Source organism: Pelobates fuscus, chromosome 3, assembly GCF_036172605.1.
Source record: "Pelobates fuscus isolate aPelFus1 chromosome 3, aPelFus1.pri, whole genome shotgun sequence".
Classification (NCBI taxonomy): domain Eukaryota; kingdom Metazoa; phylum Chordata; class Amphibia; order Anura; family Pelobatidae; genus Pelobates; species Pelobates fuscus.
The window spans coordinates 78,701,356-78,721,997 of record NC_086319.1 but is presented as its reverse complement, the minus strand read 5'-3'; the positions used below and the strand labels follow the sequence as shown (position 1 = coordinate 78,721,997).

General features: G+C 44.1%; 1 protein-coding gene across 8 annotated transcripts in view; it reads left to right on the top strand.

Moving 5' to 3' along the window:
- Nucleotides 1-20,642, top strand: part of RNF44 (ring finger protein 44) — a 43,774-nt gene that overhangs the window by 7,829 nt on the left and 15,303 nt on the right. The window contains exons 1-2 of one of the 8 annotated variants that reach the window (XM_063447271.1): nt 14,390-14,585; nt 20,332-20,510. The exons of 1 other annotated variant lie outside the window; for it this stretch is intronic. In XM_063447271.1, coding sequence (XP_063303341.1) covers nt 20,407-20,510 — 104 coding nt within the window. In that variant the 5' untranslated portion in view covers nt 14,390-14,585; nt 20,332-20,406. Of the gene's footprint in view, nt 1-14,389; nt 14,595-16,556; nt 16,823-20,331; nt 20,537-20,642 lie in introns of those variants that run through there. 6 more of the 8 variants (XM_063447275.1, XM_063447273.1, XM_063447274.1 and 3 more) reach the window with 6 other exon arrangements.

The window sequence follows — 20,642 nt, the reverse complement described above, 5'->3', positions numbered from 1 at the left end:
CACCGCTCAGGGGTGGGGGCCGGGGGGGAGGACAGAAGGTCCCCCCCCCTTATTGTTAGGGCCCCCACCCACCGCGCAGGGGTGGGGGCCGGGGGGGAGGACAGTAGGTCCCCCCCCCTTATTGTTTTATTAGGGCCCCCACCCACCGCTCAGGGGTGGGGGCCAGGGGGGGAGGACAATAGGTCCCCCCCCTTATTGTTTTTATTAGGGCCCCCACCCACCGCGCAGGGGTGGGGGCCAGGGGGGGGGACAGTAGGTCCCCCCCCTTATTGTTTTATTAGGGCCCCCACCCACCGCGCAGGGGTGGGGGCCAGGGCGGGAGGACAATAGGTCCCCCCCCCTTATTGTTTTATTAGGGCCCCCACCCACCGCGCAGGGGTGGGGGCCAGGGGGGGAGGACAATAGGTCCCCCCCCCTTATTGTTTTATTAGGGCCCCCACCCACCGCGCAGGGGTGGGGGCCAGGGGGGGAGGACAATAGGTCCCCCCCCTTATTGTTTTTATTAGGGCCCCCACCCACCGCTCAGGGGTGGGGGCCGGGGGGGAGGACAGAAGGTCCCCCCCCCCTTATTGTTAGGGCCCCCACCCACCGCGCAGGGGTGGGGGCCGGGGGGGGGGACAGTAGGTCCCCCCCTTATTACCATTTTTTTTTTTTTTACAGTGAGCAGCCACAGGCTGCTCACTGTTTAGTGGACATGCCCCTACTCGCGGTATAGCGAGTAGGGGCATTGGGGAGATTTTAATCTCCCTTGTCCTATTATGGGGGTCATATTGACCCCCATAGAGTGAGGGGGGACATGGGGGGCTTAGGAAGTGGCGAGGAGCACTGCTCCCTGCCGCTTCTGTCTTTACATATTACAAGGAGGGAGCTGCACGCCGGTAGCTCCCTCCTTGTAATAAACTGAACGAACAAACTAACACTGATACACAGTGTTAGTTTGTTCGTCTGATTTTTTCTATTCATTCATTCGTCTGTCTGATGAATGAATGAATAGGTGAAATTCCCGTTCGCATGTCCAGGTGTTTCACTGGGCATGTGCGGGAATCTCACAGTCTGTCTAGTGTGGGTAGATGACGTGTCCCACAGGGACTTCACCTACCCACACAAAGATGGCGGCGCCCTGAATAAAGATCGGGGCAGAAGATAAAGAATTAAAAAGAGGTAATGTGGGGGGCTTAGGGGCATTTGGGGGTGACTAGGGGGTCGATTGGATGTAGTGGAGGCGGGAGGGGGGTTAAAAAAAAAACGGGATTCGGCATGACAGTGCCGCTTTAAGGAAGATCCATTTTTATTTTTTTATCTGAATGCTTTATTGCATACAGATGTAAATTGAGCAAGTGGGCATTTACATTTATTTTGAGAAATAGACAATGTAAATGGCAGCAGTGAACATGTTCTGCAATATATTCACAAGTAATAAGAAAAGGTTAATCGGACTAAGCAACAAACCAGGAATAAGTTGCGCAAGAAAAGGCAAGATGCCCCTCTTGTGCTTTGCAGAAATTACATCTTCTCCTTGGATTATCTATACACTGTGCCTGTGAAATAGCTAGCCAATGTGTATTTTTTGCAATAAAGACATTCAAATTGCATGCTTTCACACCCACCACCTCTTCACTTCAATGTCATAACTCACGAAAAATGTCAACCCCTCTCTTCACGAGTCACCTTTGCAGGAGGTGGGAATGTATATGATATGCTTATGGTGTCATGCTTCTGACACTGTTACATGTTTTCATACTTGTGGAGTGAGTTACAAATAAATAAAAAAACGTTTACTGGATTAATTTAACATCACAACATCCTTTTTATATAGGTTATGGTGCACAAAGGGCACCATGGCTGGTTTCCCTTCTTTTGTTTGGCAACACCCAGGAGATGATGCCCATATAGGCAACTTGTAGCAGTTCTGAGATTTTAGTGTCAGAGTAATATGTGGATTGTTGCCGGATAGCTCTATGCTCTAAACCAGTGGTTTCCAAACCAGTCCTCAAGGCACCCCTACCAGTCCAGGATTTGGGGATCGAAGGATTTTTTTTTCTTAAATCCTGGACTGGTAGGGGTGCCTTGAGGACTGGTTTGGAAACCACTGCTCTAGTCACAGTTTATAGCAATCAAGAAGCATAGATCAGATGTGGTATTGTTGCTGTCAATTTAGGCGTCTGTTCCATTTACCTTGACAGATGAATGGAATGTCTGGTAAATCACTGGGCAGGAGTGTTTGGGATATGCTCTGTCCCCCTTGGCAAATTATTACTATTTGATGTCCTGGCCAAGGTCCTGCTCCAGTACTTGTTGTTTGCTTTTTTTTTTTTTGCCCTAATTGACTGTGCCCACCAGAAACTGATCGGTTATCACTTGCTGTTTGTCTGTCTACTGCTACTGATGCCTGTAGCCCACTCAATTCTAGAAATCCGTTGGAAACATCTGGCAGCATGAAAGGATTACACAGATCAAATGCTTGAAAATCTCCAAGATTCTGGGTCATACTGCACTCAATGGGGAGAAAAAATAAACATTTACTATTTTCACAAACCTGACACATTACCAGGCCACAAAAGTTGTTGAAATTCTGTTCTTGACTTAATTTCTCTTTAAATTAGTATAGCCTACCATTATTTCATTTTCGTATGTAATGTCGCCACATAACTTAACTACATATAATCTAGTACTTAATGCAGCTTTAATCAATACATATGGCAAGTTTTTGTATCTAATGATTCTAGAGCTGCAATTTGTGTGCAACTTGTCTATGTAGCAGTATAAAAGTATGGTGTCCCTTTAGTAATATAATCGTGTGGTTATAGTATATTATTATAGAAATATAATTTTTTTTTTTAGTGTTTTTTTTAAAATCTCACTGGAGTTTTTTTAAAGGACCACTTAACGCACCCAGACCACATCAGCTCAATGAAGTTGTGTGGGTGCAGTGGCACTTAACCCTGCTTTGTAAATTGTTGCACGTTTTTGTAGAAACGGTCATGTTTCCTGACAGCCACTAGAGGTGCTTCCCCCTGTGATAAGTCGGACTCCTAGAGCATTTAACTGGCGCCGTGTGGTGACTTGCTGTGCATGCTTTCCTGTGGGAAAGCATTGGATTAGTTGAAATAATAAATTGTGATCTCAGCCAGGGAGGCAGTGGCCACAGCGAAGGAGTGAAAGTGAAACTATCCTTTTTAAAGCCTAATGGAGGTGATGGGCATCTTGGCTAAAGCGGAAGGGTAACACTTTAGCTTTGGGAGTACGTGTGTATTCCTAGTGCTATAGTATCCCTTTAACACAGGGCTTAATAAACTCTCTTGGCACCTGGGATTTGAGAACCTGTTCCCTCAGAGGCAGCCAGGTCAGGGAGAAGGCAAGCAGGTTGCGAGGGAGATGTAATCTTACTGCTCTGCTCCCTCACATGCTGTGCAGTGATGTCTGGATCAGGAATATGATGGACTCTGGCCCACATCACTAAAAGCCGCTCAAGGATCAGAGAAAGAATAGCTCAAGATGATCAGAGCAGCCACCGTGGACCCCAGGGAAATGATCCACTCCAGCTCTCCAACAGGTATGGAGGCTGGGTGGACTTAAATTTTAAATGTATAATTTGTATGTACTGTCTGAGTTTGTCTGTTTTGGTTACTGGCCCTCCTCTCTGCAGCTGGCCTCGCTTCCATGGCTGAGACAATCATTCTTGATGATCTGACAATCCAGGGTTTTCCAAAAGGAAAGCAGTGGGAAGCTTTTGCGCATGCACAGCAAACTCCACGCATGGCGAATACTCAGCACTTCCATGCAGAGCGTGGACTAGGAAGTCCCTCTAGTGGAAGTCTGAGTGACTCACTAGATAGCAAAGTACACACTTTTCTCTGAAAAGGCAGTGTTTACATTGAAGAGCTTGCAGGGACAGGCTATAGATGCCATATCGTATTGTTTCTAGTGACTATAGTGTCCCTTTAAGAATTGCATTTTTGTTGCTGTAAACAAAGCTTTAAAAAAAAAAATCATGGCTCATAGATACAAAGCAAGCCCTGCATTTACTACTTTGTTTGTTTTTTTTTTTTTTTTGTGGGCTTTTGTGTTTTTGAGGCAGGGGGGCAGTGAGTTTTTACTGGCACTTCACTGGCACCCTTTAGTAGTATATTAATTTTAGGGCTGTGGTGTGACCAGGGTCTGGTGCTGTTGTAAATTTACCATAATATTTTGGTATTTTGCAATATTATAAATGCCAGAAAATTGGGGGGATGATGAGAGGAGAGGAGAGGAGAGGGTCTTCATGCCATACCAGGGGTAGTGGGCAGTTATTGACTGAATGTAACTCTTCCATTGCCATACCTTAACTGAGGGGCCAGCCTGCTGGGGACTGAGTATTTGTGCAAAACTGAGCAAACGCTAACATTGAGGATATGGTGCCGAGTGTTCAAGTATTCCCACATCTGAAGGCTAAAGTTTCCAGTAAGACCACAATCGCCTTACTCAGCAGATGTAGGAGTTATATGCTACCTGCCACTCTATCAATACTCTGCATACACATTATGATGTCTGCGTTTTCCTCCGTGCTGAGATTTAACATGGATAAAGGCTGTTTAATCAGCTTTTTATATTTAATGTGCCTACTGCTTTCCTAAATAGACAATTCAGTAGAACGAGTAACTGACTGCTGTAACACTACTTATGTTATTTATAAAGTGCTAACATATTCCTCAGCGCTGTATAATAGGTTGATTATCAAATAGTTGCAACTAGAGGAGTTGGCTGTCTGGTAGACAGCCACTAGAGGAGAAGTTAACCTTAGCAGGTAGTTATTCCAGTTTATAAAAACTGAGATAATTACATGCTCAGGGTTAAGGGTGATGGGAGTTTGCACCCAGACCACTTCAAAAAGGTGAAGTGGTCTGGGTGCCTAGTGTCCCTTTAACACAGGTGGTCGTATGCTGCCACCATCTACTGGCAGCTTTCAGAATTACACTAAGGGACAGGACAAGCTAGGAGACCCTGCCAGGGTAACTGAGGACCCTGTAGGTTTTCCCAAAAGCTGCCTGCACCCCCTGAAAAACCATAACAGAGCTCCATTTCGCTCAGCTGCAGTTTTAGAAATGAGCTAAAGTACTTTGTGCAACCCTTCTCGCACCAAATGTGCAGGACGTGTCATTGCATACTATAGGCATTAAAGCCCATTACAGTTGGGACGTATGACACGCCCTGATGTCTGTAAGGGTTAAACTAAGTGGAGTAATTAAAGTGGATTTTAAAGTGTGTATGTATATATCATTTTTTTTTTTTATATATAACACTGCTGTTTTGTAGCCTAGTTAATGTGCAACTGTGTACACAAGATGGATCTGTGTGATAATTGTCTTGTGCTCTGTTGGGAATATCTGTAATTCACACCAGAGTATGAATGGCAATATTTGTATTATGAATTACAAGTACTGAATATAAATTAGTGTCTTCATCCTGCCAGTCCATTTATGAATCAATTGAGGTGCTTTACACTGAATCAAAGACTTATGAAATGTCATCACTATAACTTTTTACTCTTTTTTTTTCATTTGACACTTATTTTTAAGCCTGTGTTGCAGGTGGCTTTATGTTGCTGACAAAATCTTGCTTGTCTCTGCAGCCTGATTTGCCCAGTGAGATCATTAAATGATCTCTGATCCAATACTTCTCATAGACTACATGATTCAAAACAACCAGCTCAAGAGGCGCCATTTTGCAAACGGCAATGTTCCACATTTGAACATATAAACTTTACTGTGTGGTGTAAAAACCCACACCAGTCAATGTTCCACATTGTCTGAGAAAAGGGACTGCATGTTTTTTTTTTGTACTTGGTGACCCTTCTAATCCTTTTTATGGTTAGAGCCTCCAATGAGCAAAGACTGGGTTTAAACAGTGAATTGTAGTCAGTTGAAAATTAATGTTCAAAATATAGGTCATCTGGAAAAACTCTCCAACTGGATTCTAGGTGGGTTTCCTATTTTAGCATGCCTTTTACCATTGGGGGCTTGGTTTAGTTCATACACTTTAAAAAAATGTTTTTTATCAAACTGATTTTTGCACCCAAATAACCACTCAATGGGGTACCAATCAAGACTGGGTATTGTAGAACAGAAATTGGCATGGTTGACTGAACTGCCAGGTAATGTTTATATTCAGTAATCCTTATGACTGGGTCACTGTGCAGTCTTGCCCTCCAGCAGAAATCTGCATAACTCAAAAGTCCAACACTCTTGTCTTAAGTGGCAGTAAGTCTGCTGATCTAATTATGAAGCACCAAAGAATATATACTATCCAACGTGGATAGTCAGAAAATCTGACCAGTAGGGTACTGTAATGGCTGTTGCCATCAAGACCGCCCCCTCCCTTTTCTTTAGTCACATTACACTTCCTGGGAGCCACGGATGCTTTTTGGAAACGTAAAGGATCGGCAGGCATTGTAGGCTGACTCTTCACAGGCAAATCCTTCTATCAGAGCTGACCTAGATTTGAGTTTAGGGCATGTCTATCTAGTAACAGAACAGCAAATGCAGAAAAGATAAAATGCACTGAGAATGCCAGTGGGTTCTCTGAATCAAAGTGCTTGGAATTCTATCTTATAATCCGATTCAAAATTTTGCCTCATCAGATGTTTCAATTTAATATTCTTTATCTGTAGTTTGAGACCTCTGCTTATAACCGTAAATCTGCACAGATATGAGAACGTTATGATGGAGAAAACGGTGTAAATTATTCAGAGTATAGTGTAAATTGCAAAGAAATATAGTAGTCATTAAACATGGAGTATTGGTTTTTGTACAGAATTGCCTTTTTTTTTTGGACCTTGCCATGTTTAACTAATTTAGCTTTGTAATGTTCTCCAGCTTCTAAAATAATGCTGGTATAAAACTTCTGCAACCATTTTTCAAATCATGGCCCAGTCTATGGTTGGTGGACTCTCTCACAATACATGCAGTGCATAGGAAACAACTTGTTCAAACACCCATGTATTTACCTCCCATAGAGACATTTGCATTGCAAATGTGTGGTTTTTCTCCTTGTATGAACTGAGACTGACTTGGGATTGTGAAAATGGACTTATAAAGGTCCCTTCCCCCTACCCCCAACTTTCCTTAGGTTTCAATGTGTGGAACTTTACAGTTACTGTTTGTGCCCATAGTGACCCTTTAACCACTACTGTTCAGAACCTTAAAGGGACCTGTAAATTCTTACTTACCTGACTCATCTGATGTTCCACTTCCCATCTTGATGTCATGTCTGACTATTTTGCCAGCTCTGAGCGCATATGTGCAGTTTGAGCCAAGGGGTAAAAACAAATCCTTATTTGTTATGTAGGGAGGCGGGAGGGAGCACACACGGAGGCTATAGAAAGCCATCTTCCCCTTGTTGGAGGTGCAATTTTCCCCGGCACACAATTAAATATAACTCTGAATGTGTAGTGTTTCAATCCAAAACCCTGCACATCCAGACTCATACCACCATGACCACAAAAAAAAGTAGTCATGGTGGTTGAAGTAACAATTTTAAGCCTTTCTTCTTAGTCTGCCCCCTCAACATCAGAAAAGACTTCCTGATCAGCATAAAACAAAAGCCATTTCTAAGCTGGAAGCCCATCAGTTTATATTTGGGAAAGACACCCAATCCGACATAGTAAGGATAAATCTGTCTGTAGCGTTGTTATATATTAAATGCAGAGGCTTCATTGTGTATGCTAAGGAAAGCATATATAGGAATAAGACAAATCTTATGGGTGCAATGTCACCTGTACTTTTAAATTTGCTATGTAAAATGTATCCATCGCAGAGTTAAATAGACCTCTAGGCTGTCTTCCTAAAAACCACAAGAGGCACTTCCTTCTTCAGGACTAAGTTGGTCCTGCTCTTAGCAGCATTTGATTGGGGGGAGTGTGGTGTTTGGCCATGCATGTGCATCACTAATCCAATCCTTCTCTAGGAGAAGGATTGGATGTGATTGTGAAAGTCTGAAAAGGGTGTGCTAATGTCTTCTGAGGGTGCAGTGGAGGAGTGTCTGAACTGGAAATTAGGTGGAATTTATATTGGGTTTTGTTTCCCCCCCCACCTGCTGCAAGAGGCAACACAGCTTAAATTCCAAAGCTTTCGCTTTATATTCTACATGACTGGTTCTCAATTGCTGCTTCGTCACTCAAATATTTGTGCTTGTTAATGGTTTTTCGAGATGTGCAGAAAAGCTTGTACATATAGTTGGACTTATTTATAGGCCAATAAAGGGTATTTCTAATTTTTACAGAAACATTAGATCTCAGCAGTAACCTTGTAGCTCTCGGGACTGGAAACCCTGGTGTTTATGGAATTTGTAGCTATTTTTAGCCACATGATTGGATTCATCTGGAATTACCATGCAAATTATGGTCTGTTAAAATGCCAGATGTGCATACAGTGATGCAATATGTATGCATGTGTTCTGTACAATAGTAAATATTGCCTGCAGACGTGTGTGGTTACTTGTGTTTGGTTGCTTTCAGCAAAAAATCTGGCAATCTATATGGTGTCAAATAAGTTTGTAGGTATGCTGTAAGGGTTTTAGGAGCATAACTGTAACTAGGTTCCTTTAACCCCTTAAGGACCAAACTTCTGGAATAAAAGGGAATCATGACATGTCACACACGTCATGTGTCCTTAAGGGGTTAAAAAAATAAAAAAATTGTGCGTGTGTGTGCATGGTGTAAAGCTTATACGAATATAGTTCTTGTGAACACACATCATCAGGCAGCATTGATCCAACTGTCACGAAATGTTAGAATACCAGTATATATTTAAGCAGCTTATTTTATAGAATGTGAGAGATGCCCTTTAACTTTGAATCTTAAAAGTAAGCAATGTGGTGTATGTAACACGAGTTAAAAAAAATTATATAGCAGAAAAGAGAAGCCATCCACAGCCCCAGGCTGAAACTGTGCACCGCAGAATCTACTTCTCTCAGGTTTCCTTTTAAGACCGTTGTTTTACTTAACTTTGCATTGTTACCGTTGGTATATTATATTAATACCGGAGGATTCACCTGACCAATGCCCCCCTACTATGAGCCTGTAACAAGGAACACTGTTACTCTCACTTATGGCTTCTGGCCGCCTCGTTCGAGCACAAAACTGCCCCTCCCCCCGAGCTCAGGGGATATGGCGTTCCTACACCCTGTTACTCCTCATACGTGACTAAAGCCTCGCTAGTCTACGCTAGGTGGCTACCTGCCATTAGTAAACACATACTAAGTTCACTTCATATATATTTTGCGTATGCTGTTAGCCAGAATAAACCAGGCACACAGGTAGTACATTCTCATTAAATTTTATCAATGATTTTTTTTTTTTTTCTGTAACGATCTCGGATTAGGGAACCAATGGCAATATGGTATCTATCTTCTCCCTCCCCATCGATTCTTGAGTTTGAGACATTCTGCCTACTTGTACATGAAGTGCAGTCACTCATTCCCTAGCTCACCTACAATAATATGAAGTACTTGCATGTGTATGGAAAATGTCTTGTATCCTATTTATGATGACTTGCACCTCTGCGCAGGTTAACTTCCATCATATTCATGCTATTGTTATATCCCACTGCACCCCATCTGGTAGACCAGGGATAATTGACTCTCAGAAATGTGTGGACTACATCTCCCTTAATACTTGGTCAGCGTTATGGGTGATGTAGTGAATATCTGGAGTGCCGATGGTTGCCCAACCCACAGACCGTCAAAAGCACACTCAGAGCATTTTGTGTATGAGTCAATTTATAAACGCACCATCAGCACATGTGGCACTTGAAGACATGTCCAAGGCAGGCCTGTGCAGGTGTCTGAGGGTTCAGTGTATCGTAGATGGAGATTGCCTTGGGATACAGATGCTGAAGTGTTTTTCTGTTTGCCACCTTCTGATTTAATCACTCAAGTAAGTGCTTTGGCAATTGCCTACTGGGGTGAGAAATGTGAAAGTGGCAGTTTTTGTTGAAATTGTTCTCTGCAAAACACAAAATTGCCCCGGGGGAGGGGTGGCAGAATGTGTACAGAAATTGATTTTAGTTGATTACAGAACTGCTTTGGCTTCGTTGCTTCAACAGCTATTTAAGCTCTGACCCTAAAAGCAAAAACAAACGCAACATTCTATTAAGCAAATATCGTGTGTGTGTGTGTGTGTGTAACACAAATGTGGATGCCATGGTCCTCAACAAGCTCCTGTAAGTATGATCATGGAATGGACAAGCTCTACCAAAGACTCGGTGCAAAAGTCACCAAACAATTTGTTGGAAAAGGTTTCCAAAATGTGTGCCCTGCTAACACACTCTTTTATGTCCACTTCCAGATTTTCAGTTTGTTGTAACCATGTTAGGGCTGCCACTGGATGAAAACTTGCCCATGCAGCCACATATGCCTTGGATAGATGATAAATTCTTTCCATGGCATCCCTCATGGAGCCTGCACAGTCTAAAGGAGGGGGGAGGGGGAGGAATTGTGTCAAGGTGTGACACACACACACACACACCTTCACACAGTGTGTATCGGTTTGTATGTGCCAGTGTGTGAATCTGACACAGATACACACCTTGACACACTGTGTGTATAAATCTGACAGATGCGCACACACAGATATACACACCACGTGTGTCAGTATCACACACACACGCACAGTGGCACACAGATCCACACTGACACACACTTGCACCAACTCTGATACACACAGTGACACACACACAAACCTTGACACACTGACACCCCTACACTTTTAAAAAAAACATTTTTTTTTTTTTTTTTTAAACTTTACCCAATTTCAAATGTTTGATTTTTATTTTGTTACTGCTGCTTAGAAAATATTAGTTGGCAGTTTCCAGGTTGCTATTCTAACCTAAAACTTAAAATTCACTATTTAATGGGGAAAATGTCCCTTACAACAGTGTGTCTCCCCTCCCACCCCCACGATTACATTTGGGTTATGTGTGGGAATAGCCTCTTTAAGCTTAAGATAAAAGTTTAATGAAGCAGTTATTGTCTGTAATATTAGTCTCACTACTGCACAATTCTCTGCCATTTAGGAGTTGCATCACTTTGTTTATGCAGCCTTGCCACTACACTATTTACAAGAAGTGTGTAATCACAGGCAAAGGTGGGGGGGGGGGGGTACCTAGGGCTGCATAAACGGTGATTTAACTCCCACATGGCAGATAATTGAGCAGTGAAGACAGCAGACGTATGATCTATACACCAAAACTGCTTCCTTAAGCTAAAGGTTTTAGTGCCTATATGCCAGTGATGGCTAACCTTGACACCATAAATTGTTTCTGGACTACATTTCCCGTGATGCTCAGCTAGCTTTAAGTCTAAAAGCTAGCTGAGCATCACAGGAAATGTAGTCCAGAAACAACTTATGGTGTCAAGGTTAGTCATCACTGGCCTATAGTGTCCCTTAAGTACTTGTTCAGAAGCTCTGCTGGTCTGCCAAGTCCATGCACAATTTTAATGGAGCCCAGCTCTGAACAAACTTTCAAGATATCTGGAACTTGCTCATGATGTCAGGATTTGCACACATCTGCGTGGTATCTGTTGGACAAATAATGCTTCTGCTCAGAGGACTTAATGCTAAGAAATGCACTGAAATACAATATGCATGCATTGTGACGCATTACACAGAGGGTGTAATACAAGCATGTCAAACATGTGGCCCACACTGAACATATTTGCAGCCCACCTGCCCTGGGGCCGCTTTCAGCGGTGGCTGCGACCAGCAAGACACGAAAAATATATCCTGATTCTTGCTCTCCCGGCCACAAGAGAGCAGAGTGGCGGAGGGGGTGAACGTATGAGTTTGAGGGAGGGCTGTGCAGAGTGGTGGTGGGGGCCAGTGTATTAACCTGGGGGAGGGAGGGGGCCTGTCTATGAAAGGACCACTATAGTCATCCAGACCACTTCAGCTCAATGAAGTGGTCTGGGTGCCAGGTCCCCCAGGTTTTAACCCTGCAGCTGTAAACATAGCAGTTGCAGAGAAATTGCTATGTTTACATTGCAGGGTTTATCCAGCCTCTAGTGGCTGTCTTCCTGAAAATTGCATTGAGCACGCAGAACGTCCATAGGAAAGCATTGAGTAATGCTATGGGTGTCTTGAATGCATTCGGCTCCACTCGGGAGCTGACGTCGGAGGGGGAGGAAATGTCACAGCGCCGAGGGAGCCTGGCGCTAGTAAAGGTAAGTGGCTGAAGTGGTTTTAACCCTTTCAGCCCTGAGGGTGGGGGGACCTAAGGATTATATAGTGTCAGGAAAAAGTTTGTTTTCCTGACACTATAATAGTGGTCTTTTAAGTTGGGGAAATCAGGGGGCCATTGTATTAAATTGGGTAAGGGGGCAGTGTGTTTAAATTGGGAGGAGGGCATTCTATTTAGATTGGGTCTGCATGGAGGCGCTGAATGCTCCCCATGGAGATGCTGTTTGGCCGCTCTGCTTTTTGCCACACATGTACAATAGCCTCCCAATGCTTTCCTATGGGAAAGCATTGGATTGGCTGAGATCATCAAGTTTGATCTCAGCCAAAGTGAAGAACACACTCATAGAACTTCAAAACAAACAAGAGAACCTATTTTTGTTTATTTTGAAGCCCTACGAGCGCAAAGACGTTCAGTGTCAGGCAACTTTTTTTTTTATACTGTAATTTTCTAAATAATAGAAAAGGGTTCTATGACTGTTACACCCATACAACAGCGTAGCAGCAATGTGTGTCTTGCGTATTAACAGTCACAGAGGTGATACACCAGTGAGACACTCCAGGGGTGTCTCGGGGCTTAAAAAAGAATAAGCCAAAATCTTCTCACATAAGTGAGGAGAGGGCTCCCCGGATATATACCAGTATCTAAAGTAATGGTGTGATCTCGGTGGTGGAGACAAATGTAACAAAAACTTAAAGGACCACTCTAGGCACCCAGACCACTTCAGCTTAATGAGGTGGTCTGGGTGCCAGGTCCTTCTAGGGTTAACCCATTTTTTCATAAACATAGCAGTTTCAGAGAAACTGCTATGTTTGTGAATGGGTTAAGCCTTCCCCCTATGTCCTCTAGTGGCTGTCTCATTGACAGCCGCTAGAGGCGCTTGCGTGCTTGTGATTTTCACAGTGAGAGCACGCCAGCGTCAATAGGAAAGCATTGACAATGCTTTCCTATGTGACCGGCTGAATGCGCGCGCAGCTCTTGCCGCGCGTGCGCATTCAGCTGACGGGGAGGAGAAGAGGCGGATCGGAGGAGGAGAGCAGGAGGAGATCTCTCCGCCCAGCGCTGGAAAAAGGTAAGTTTTTACCCCTTTCCAGAGCCGGGCGGGAGGGGGTCCCTGAGGGTGGGGGCACCCTCAGGGCACTCTAGTGCCAGGAAAACGAGTGTGTTTTCCTGGCACTAGAGTGGTCCTTTAACTTATAAGCAAAATGGCTATATACATAAATTCCTTAGCCTTGTTTTGTTTTGCAGGCCCACATAAACGTAAGCCTTGTTTATTTGGCCCGTCTTAGCCTTTGAGTTTGACATGCTTGCTTTAATACATATCATGAATTTTTAATTAAATGGATTCTATAGTGTAAGGAATACAAAGTTGTATTCCTTAGACTATAGTGCCCTCTGGTCCCCCGTTCAGCAGCTAAAGGGGTTAAACCCTTGAGTCACCCGATTCCAGCACCGATGTGCATGCGCATCGAGCGCATTAGGCCCTCCCCATAAGAAAGCAATGCTCTCCTATAGGGATTGTAATTATGCTGGGTGTCCTCATGCTGAGCGAGGTGGCGTACAGTGTCAGGAAACCAAAAGTCTGCTAGCAAGCAGGACAAACACGTCTAGAGGCTGTCTGCCACCAGTGGCAGTCTTAGTCCTGCAATGCATTTATTGTAGGTTATCTAAAACGGATATATTTAGATTTTTGTAGATTGCAAGACTTGGGGGGACAGGGACACTAGGCACCCAGATATCAATATTTCATTGAAGCAGTCAAGTTTGTAGTTATAAAAAAACAAAACAAAGCTTACAATACACACTATAGTAAATAACACTCAGTACATGTCGTGTCCATCATTGGGGGATGATCAGGGCCTTCACATAGCTCCTTGGTTATGGAGTTGTGTATAGAGGTCTTGGTCACCTAAAGGGGAGGAGTGACAGGTGTTGTGTTGTGGCCGTGCACACAGTATTGCATACAGTGCACACGGGTGTTTAGTGCAAGGCTGGGGCTGTCTCATACTGATGAGTCTGCTGTAGGCGTGCGGTAATGACGTCACACTAAGTCTAGTTGGTGGAAGCGGCTGCGGGCTCGGCGCTTGTGATTGGTCCCTATCTTGGCTAGAGCGGTGACGTCGGTGCCCGAGCTAAAATGGAAGCGCGCGCCCTCTCCACGCTGCGTGCGCGCTCCCACAATGTTGTGAATTGAAGTTTGGTCGTTGTCTGTCTCGGGGCCGCGCCCGGGACCTTAAAGGGCCAGTTACCGGAGCACGGGATCGCGCTTGCTCGCCTCTCAGGAGCTGGGCGCGCTCCGCCCCTGTCCGGGTGACTGCCATGGCACCCGCCGTTGCCTAGCGTAGAGGATTGTCCAAGGGGGCCCGAGTCCGGCAGGTAAAGCAGGTACACAAGGTGGCCGACACACCTAGAGCCGTGACCTGACCCCGACCTCAGCCCTGACTGGGAATAACGGGCTCTGGGAATGGCGGCTGCACGGGGACGCGGAGCTCTCCGCCTGGGGCCCGAGCTGGGAATAGCCTGAACCTCGTCCAGCGGCCATACCTGGCATGTCACATAACGAATTTACCGTGTCAGCCATGGCCCACACACAGCCCGGGCATTGGGGGGGTATAGACATGCCAGACCACCGGCTCTCCCCGGGGCATGGGGAGGTATAGATATGCCAGACCACCGGCTCTCCCCGGGGAATGGGGGGGGGGGGGGGGGCATATAGACATGTCAGACCACCGGCTCTCCCCGGGGCATGGGGGGGGGGGCCATATAGACATGCCAGACCACCGGCTCTCCCAGTAGCCCTTGTGCTGCATAACGGGCAGGGCATGAAAAGTGCTCCCTTGCTGTGGTTACTAGCCTGAGACACAGCCTGGTGGTAGCCCTGCTCTAATATTTATTGTACACCTAGGGGAGACTAGTCCAGGAACACAGTGAATCTGGCTGTAGGTCAGGGTCGGAAACCTTGTGCCCTACATCTCGTATAATCCTGGAAAAGCACCAAGGGAGCAGCCACAACCTCTGGAGTGCTGAATGCTGCCAACCCCCCTGGTATAGATATACCCAGAGCTGGGGTGTCTGCAGGAGGTACATGTATTGCTTGCCCCAGGCTGTGTAATACCTGGATATATCGGTATACAGTGTGTACACGGCCTTCTCTGTGTAATATTTGATTATTATTGCCCTTTATATAGCGCTAACAGATTCCGTAGCGCTTTACAATATGAGGAGATTTAACTATAAATAAGACTATTACAAGAAAACTTACATAAACGATAGGTTGAAAAGGGACCCTGCTCAAACAAATTACAGCTATCCACTGCCTGCTCGGTGTGATACCTGGGTATAGCTGTGTGTACACTGCCTGCTCGGTGTGATACCTGGGTATAGCTGTGTGTACACTGCCTGCTCGGTGTGATACCTGGGTATAGCTGTGTGTACACTGCCTGCTCGGTGTGATACCTGGGTATAGCTGTGTGTACACTGCCTGCTCGGTGTGATACCTGGGTATAGCTGTGTGTACACTGCCTGCTCGGTGTGATACCTGGGTATAGCTGTGTGTACACTGCCTGCTCGGTGTGATACCTGGGTATAGCTGTGTGTACACTGCCTGCTCTGTGTCATACCTGGGTATAGCTGTGTGTACACTGCCTGTTCTGTGTCATACCTGGGTATAGCTGTGTGTACACTGCCTGCTCGGTGTCATACCTGGGTATAGCTGTGTGTACACTGCCTGCTCGGTGTCATACCTGGGTATAGCTGTGTGTACACTGCCTGCTCGGTGTCATACCTGGGTATAGCTGTGTGTACACTGCCTGCTCGGTGTCATACCTGGGTATAGCTGTGTGTACACTGCCTGCTCTGTGTCATACCTGGGTATAGCTGTGTGTACACTGCCTGCTCTGTGTGATACCTGGTTATAGCTGTGTGATACCTGGTTATAGCTGTGTGATACCTGGTTATAGCTGTGTGATACCTGGTTATAGCTGTGTGATACCTGGTTATAGCTGTGTGATACCTGGTTATAGCTGTGTGTACACTGCCTGCTCGGTGTCATACCTGGTTATAGCTGTGTGTACACTGCCTGCTCGGTGTAGACAATGTAGCCATGTCTGGCAACACTGCAATAGGCTCAACTGCAGCTCCCATTATATAAATAATTTTAATCTTGGGCTTGCAAAGAAACTTATGAAAATGGAGGGGTGTGGGAGTATATAAATTTTAATTTTCTTTAACCTCTGGTTTAAAGCTTGTCCTGTAATGTACACCATCCATGAAATACATTTTGTTTCAAGTGAACGACCAGGATCCGGTTTTTGGGGTTTAATGACTTTATTACCCCCCGATCTCTTCTCCGTTGTAACAGGACACGTGTAGCGGCTGGTCTCAGGTGCCGTTACCCGGTGTGTCCCGGTTAGGCTGTCCACACGTGCTGGTCACTGTGTGCTGCCTGTTGTTGTTGTTGTTCCGCTGTCTGCTCCCTGCTTCTCTCTGCCAGCCTTTCCCTCCGCCCCTTTTGTAATCCTCTCCCTCCCTTTGTGTCTCGGTGGGCTCTGCTCACTGTACCACTTTCCGTACTGGCAGTGCATGGCCCCCCAGCTCGGCGGGTGACCGGATCGGTAAGTATCTGGGGGGCTAGTCGTGGCCACGGTGCGCTGTGCTGCAGCTGTTTTTGTGGCTGTGAGAAGTCTGGGGATGTATCCTTTGTTGCTTTGTTTCCTGCTGAGCACATGGTCTGAGCAGTGTTTTCTCTTAAAGACACAGACTCGCCTTGGCCCGTTTCAGTTGTCCCCATGCTCCCTCTGCCTTCTATATTATGCAGGTCATCAGTCTGGGGGTAATGTGGACCTTTAACAGGCACATACAGAGAATGACCATTCCTATATTCAGCCCTCTAGACTGAGCTCACAGACCACCCGATCAGTAAACGTGTGCTTCATACTGCAGAAAATGTTTCTTTTGAAATGTCGCTTTATTTTGGTTGTCTTTTTGTTCTTTTCCATGCTATTGTAGTGCATTACGTTGGCGATCTCCGTCTTAATCTTAAATTTTTTTTTTCAATGTTTTTTGTGTGGCACATAACATCCCAACAAATACTGCTGCGACGCTGACCATGTTGCATTTTAGTTTCTAACAAGGCTGCCCAATTCTTTAATACACTCTGGGAGAAAAGGTAGATTCCCTGCTGTTTCAGCCTTGAGATTGACAAGGAAATAGTGATGGCTATAGTGGGACAATAGCTAAGGTTTAGCTACACAATACTTGGGTCACCTAAATTTATTGAGCCACTCTGATGTTAACAATAGTTGTCTGCATGTCAGTGATAGTCTTTAACCATCCATTAAGTAACTTAACTCTGCTTATTTTGATCAATGACTATAAACAATGCTGCATATTGACCCACTATAGCTGGCCAAATTCTGATGGGAATAGCTTAAATAGGCAAGGCAAGGAAATAAATAAGACCATGCTTGCAATCAGGTGACTCTAAAGTCTAAATGCCCTGTTTGTTGAGCCTTGAAAAGCATGGACTTGTTTTACCACTTGGCACTGTTTAACAGTACAATAGTATTTGCAGTGCATGCTAATTTGCACCTATACGTTGAGGCTTGAGTTTGGATCCACATTTGTGGTTTGTTTGAAGATTAATAGAAGAAAAAAGAAAATAAACTTCAAACTTGTTCCAAATGGACCCCTTAGAACTGAACTTTAGATTTTCACAAGCCTCATGGATTGTAAGATTTTCAGTATGCTATTGTATGTCAATAGTCCAATTTCCATTCTATATTGCTGCAATATGCTAATGATTAGAAAGCAGAAAATTTGGACCATCTTGAACACTATATAATGCACAGGCAACACCATTTTAATCTAGCATTGTGCAGCGGGCTTAATTTAATCTGACTAGGTGTCACACCCAAGCCACCATGTTTGTTAAATAGATTTATAAGATAAAGGGACTATTACACAAAGGGTGGCCTAAAGGTAGATGCAAGTTTGGCAGTGGTTCTCCAACAGCTGGGATCTACTTATTGGCTTTTAGATATGGATGGAGTCAACAGGATTCAAATACTTGGTGTTTTTTTTATTTTTATTTTTTTATTCCATATTGATATCTGCCAATTAAACCTCGCAATAATCATAATGGGAATTTGCTATCCTCAAGCCTATGTATTGTTTGTGCACCTAGCGTTGGTAACTCAAGTGCCTACTCTACTTTTGCTTATCAAAAATGGAGTAAGGAATATAGCAGAGTGGCTGTATGCACAAGTGTCCTATTTAACTGTGTAATAGCTTTAATATAGTTTTTCAGGGGGACTTGTGAATGGCATATCTGCAAGAAGTGGCTAAATTAACTGTTTAATGCTATACCCAGTGGCAAAGCTAGACCTCATTTTACCCATGGCAGAGCATACCTGTCAGACCTGCAGCTTTTAAATTTGTGTAAGGAAGACTACTTGTGGGCTTTGTGTTTATGATGAGGCTATCTGAGAGGTGACTGGATGACTCACCATCTTCAGGGGGTGACTGTGGTAATGTGAGGGATTGGTGTGTGACCAAGAGGGGTGGTGAGTGACTTGACTGGGGCAAGGGCAGAGTACCAGTATGTGGAAGGTTGTGTTAAACATTCTCCCCACACTCCACAGGCTATACCAGCTGCATAGAGGTAAAGATTGAGATGGTAAAACCCCAATGCTTGTGCATAAATCAAAGTATTCTGTCCTAAAAAGTAAAATACAAAGACTTTTTCAATAGACTGTGCTTGCTGGATTTCACACTTTTAGTACTTTAGACCATTTTTTAGAATAGAACCTTTTTTTTTCGCCTTGAAAAATTCCCAAATTTAAAGCTTTTGCTGAAATGCATATATTGCCATGGCTCAAAAATCTGTCTGGGCAAATAGAAGCTTACCCCTGCTAATGTGCCATAGCCTTTTAAGGCCTAAAAGTTACTCACCACTGCAAGGCTGAAAAGTAGACTTGCAATGTTGAGCCCTGATACAGCTATACAGCTTCTACCCATATTAAGAGGAGAAAAAAAAATCTTCCATAACTCTCCTAGAATGCAGATAATCACACCATGTTGTCATCTAAATTCTAAAGCATTCTCACCACACTTCTGTAAAAATCATCCTGTATAAAAGCAAAAAAAACCTTGTAACATTTTGTGCATTTAATGTGGGCACAAGTCAATTCATATGTATTAACATGCTATATAAATGTATAGTTATAAACAGGCTTAAAACATCTACTCCCCATTAGCCATTGATATAATTTTGAAGTCTTCTATAATATTGAGGCCTTAAAGATGCTAAATTATATAAACTTCCTCACTATTGCCAAATGGGTTCTACGATTAAAAATAACTGATCCACTCTTGAGTCTAAGTACTTGATATGACATTGAATCTCTCAACAGAAATCTTTCAGAATAGTGGGCCCAAATGGGGAACAAAGTATTTTCAATTAAAGAGTACTTGTTTATCAAATCTACTCTAACAGTTCATCCAGTCATGGATGTAAAAATCATTCTAATGCGTCAATTACATATGAATAAATTCCAGGTCTGCTTCTGCCAGCATTTCCAAAATGTAATGGAAACTTCCTATTGACTCCTTAACTAAAGCAAATGCTGTGGCACCTTGCAAGCACTCATGAAGTGGATTTGGGTTTTCTTTAAGACTTTTCCCCATGCCTGATTTACAAAGATATGTGGTGGCCAATGTATAGATGAAGTGTTGCCTTAAATACAACTGCCTCTACAAAGGTGGTTGCAACAGAATTACATATGTCTGGAAACCTCTGCTTACTACCTTTTTATATATACTGACTTGTTTTGTATGTGGGGGTGGCTTGTGTGTCTTGTGTTTTTTTTATATTTATTTGGGGGCAAGTATTTTTGGGTATGTTAGTGACCTTTCAAGTTCTAATATATATTTGTTTTGAGGGGTTTGTTTTGGTGTATGTGCTTTGACAGTTATCAAATATTGAGGACGTGATCAAAGTTAAATTGATTAATTTTGCCCTTATTTGTTTTATATACTAGTCTGTAATGTTACCAGAATATTGGACATTATCTTGCCAGTGATGCCTAAGTGTAGGTTTCATGGGTAATCTGCTTTTTGGCAGAGCGCAGACGACAGGTGTGAAGATACGGCGTGTTGTGGAAGCCCCTCTCGCCACTCCACCTTCCCGACGTCACAAATGCGACCATGGGAGCTGGCAGTGAATAGGTGGCCTCCCTCAGCCCCCATTAACCAGCGGAGGTTCTTGGGGCCCTGCAGCACCCCTGCACAACTCAGACGAAGGTAGGAGCTGCGGGGCTCTAGAAAAGGTACCACTTTCTAAAATAGTGCACCTTAGAGGTTGGCTGCCTCATCTCACACTTCTACATTCAGACAAATAATGATAAACCAATTTGGTATTTGTTGCATCTGTCT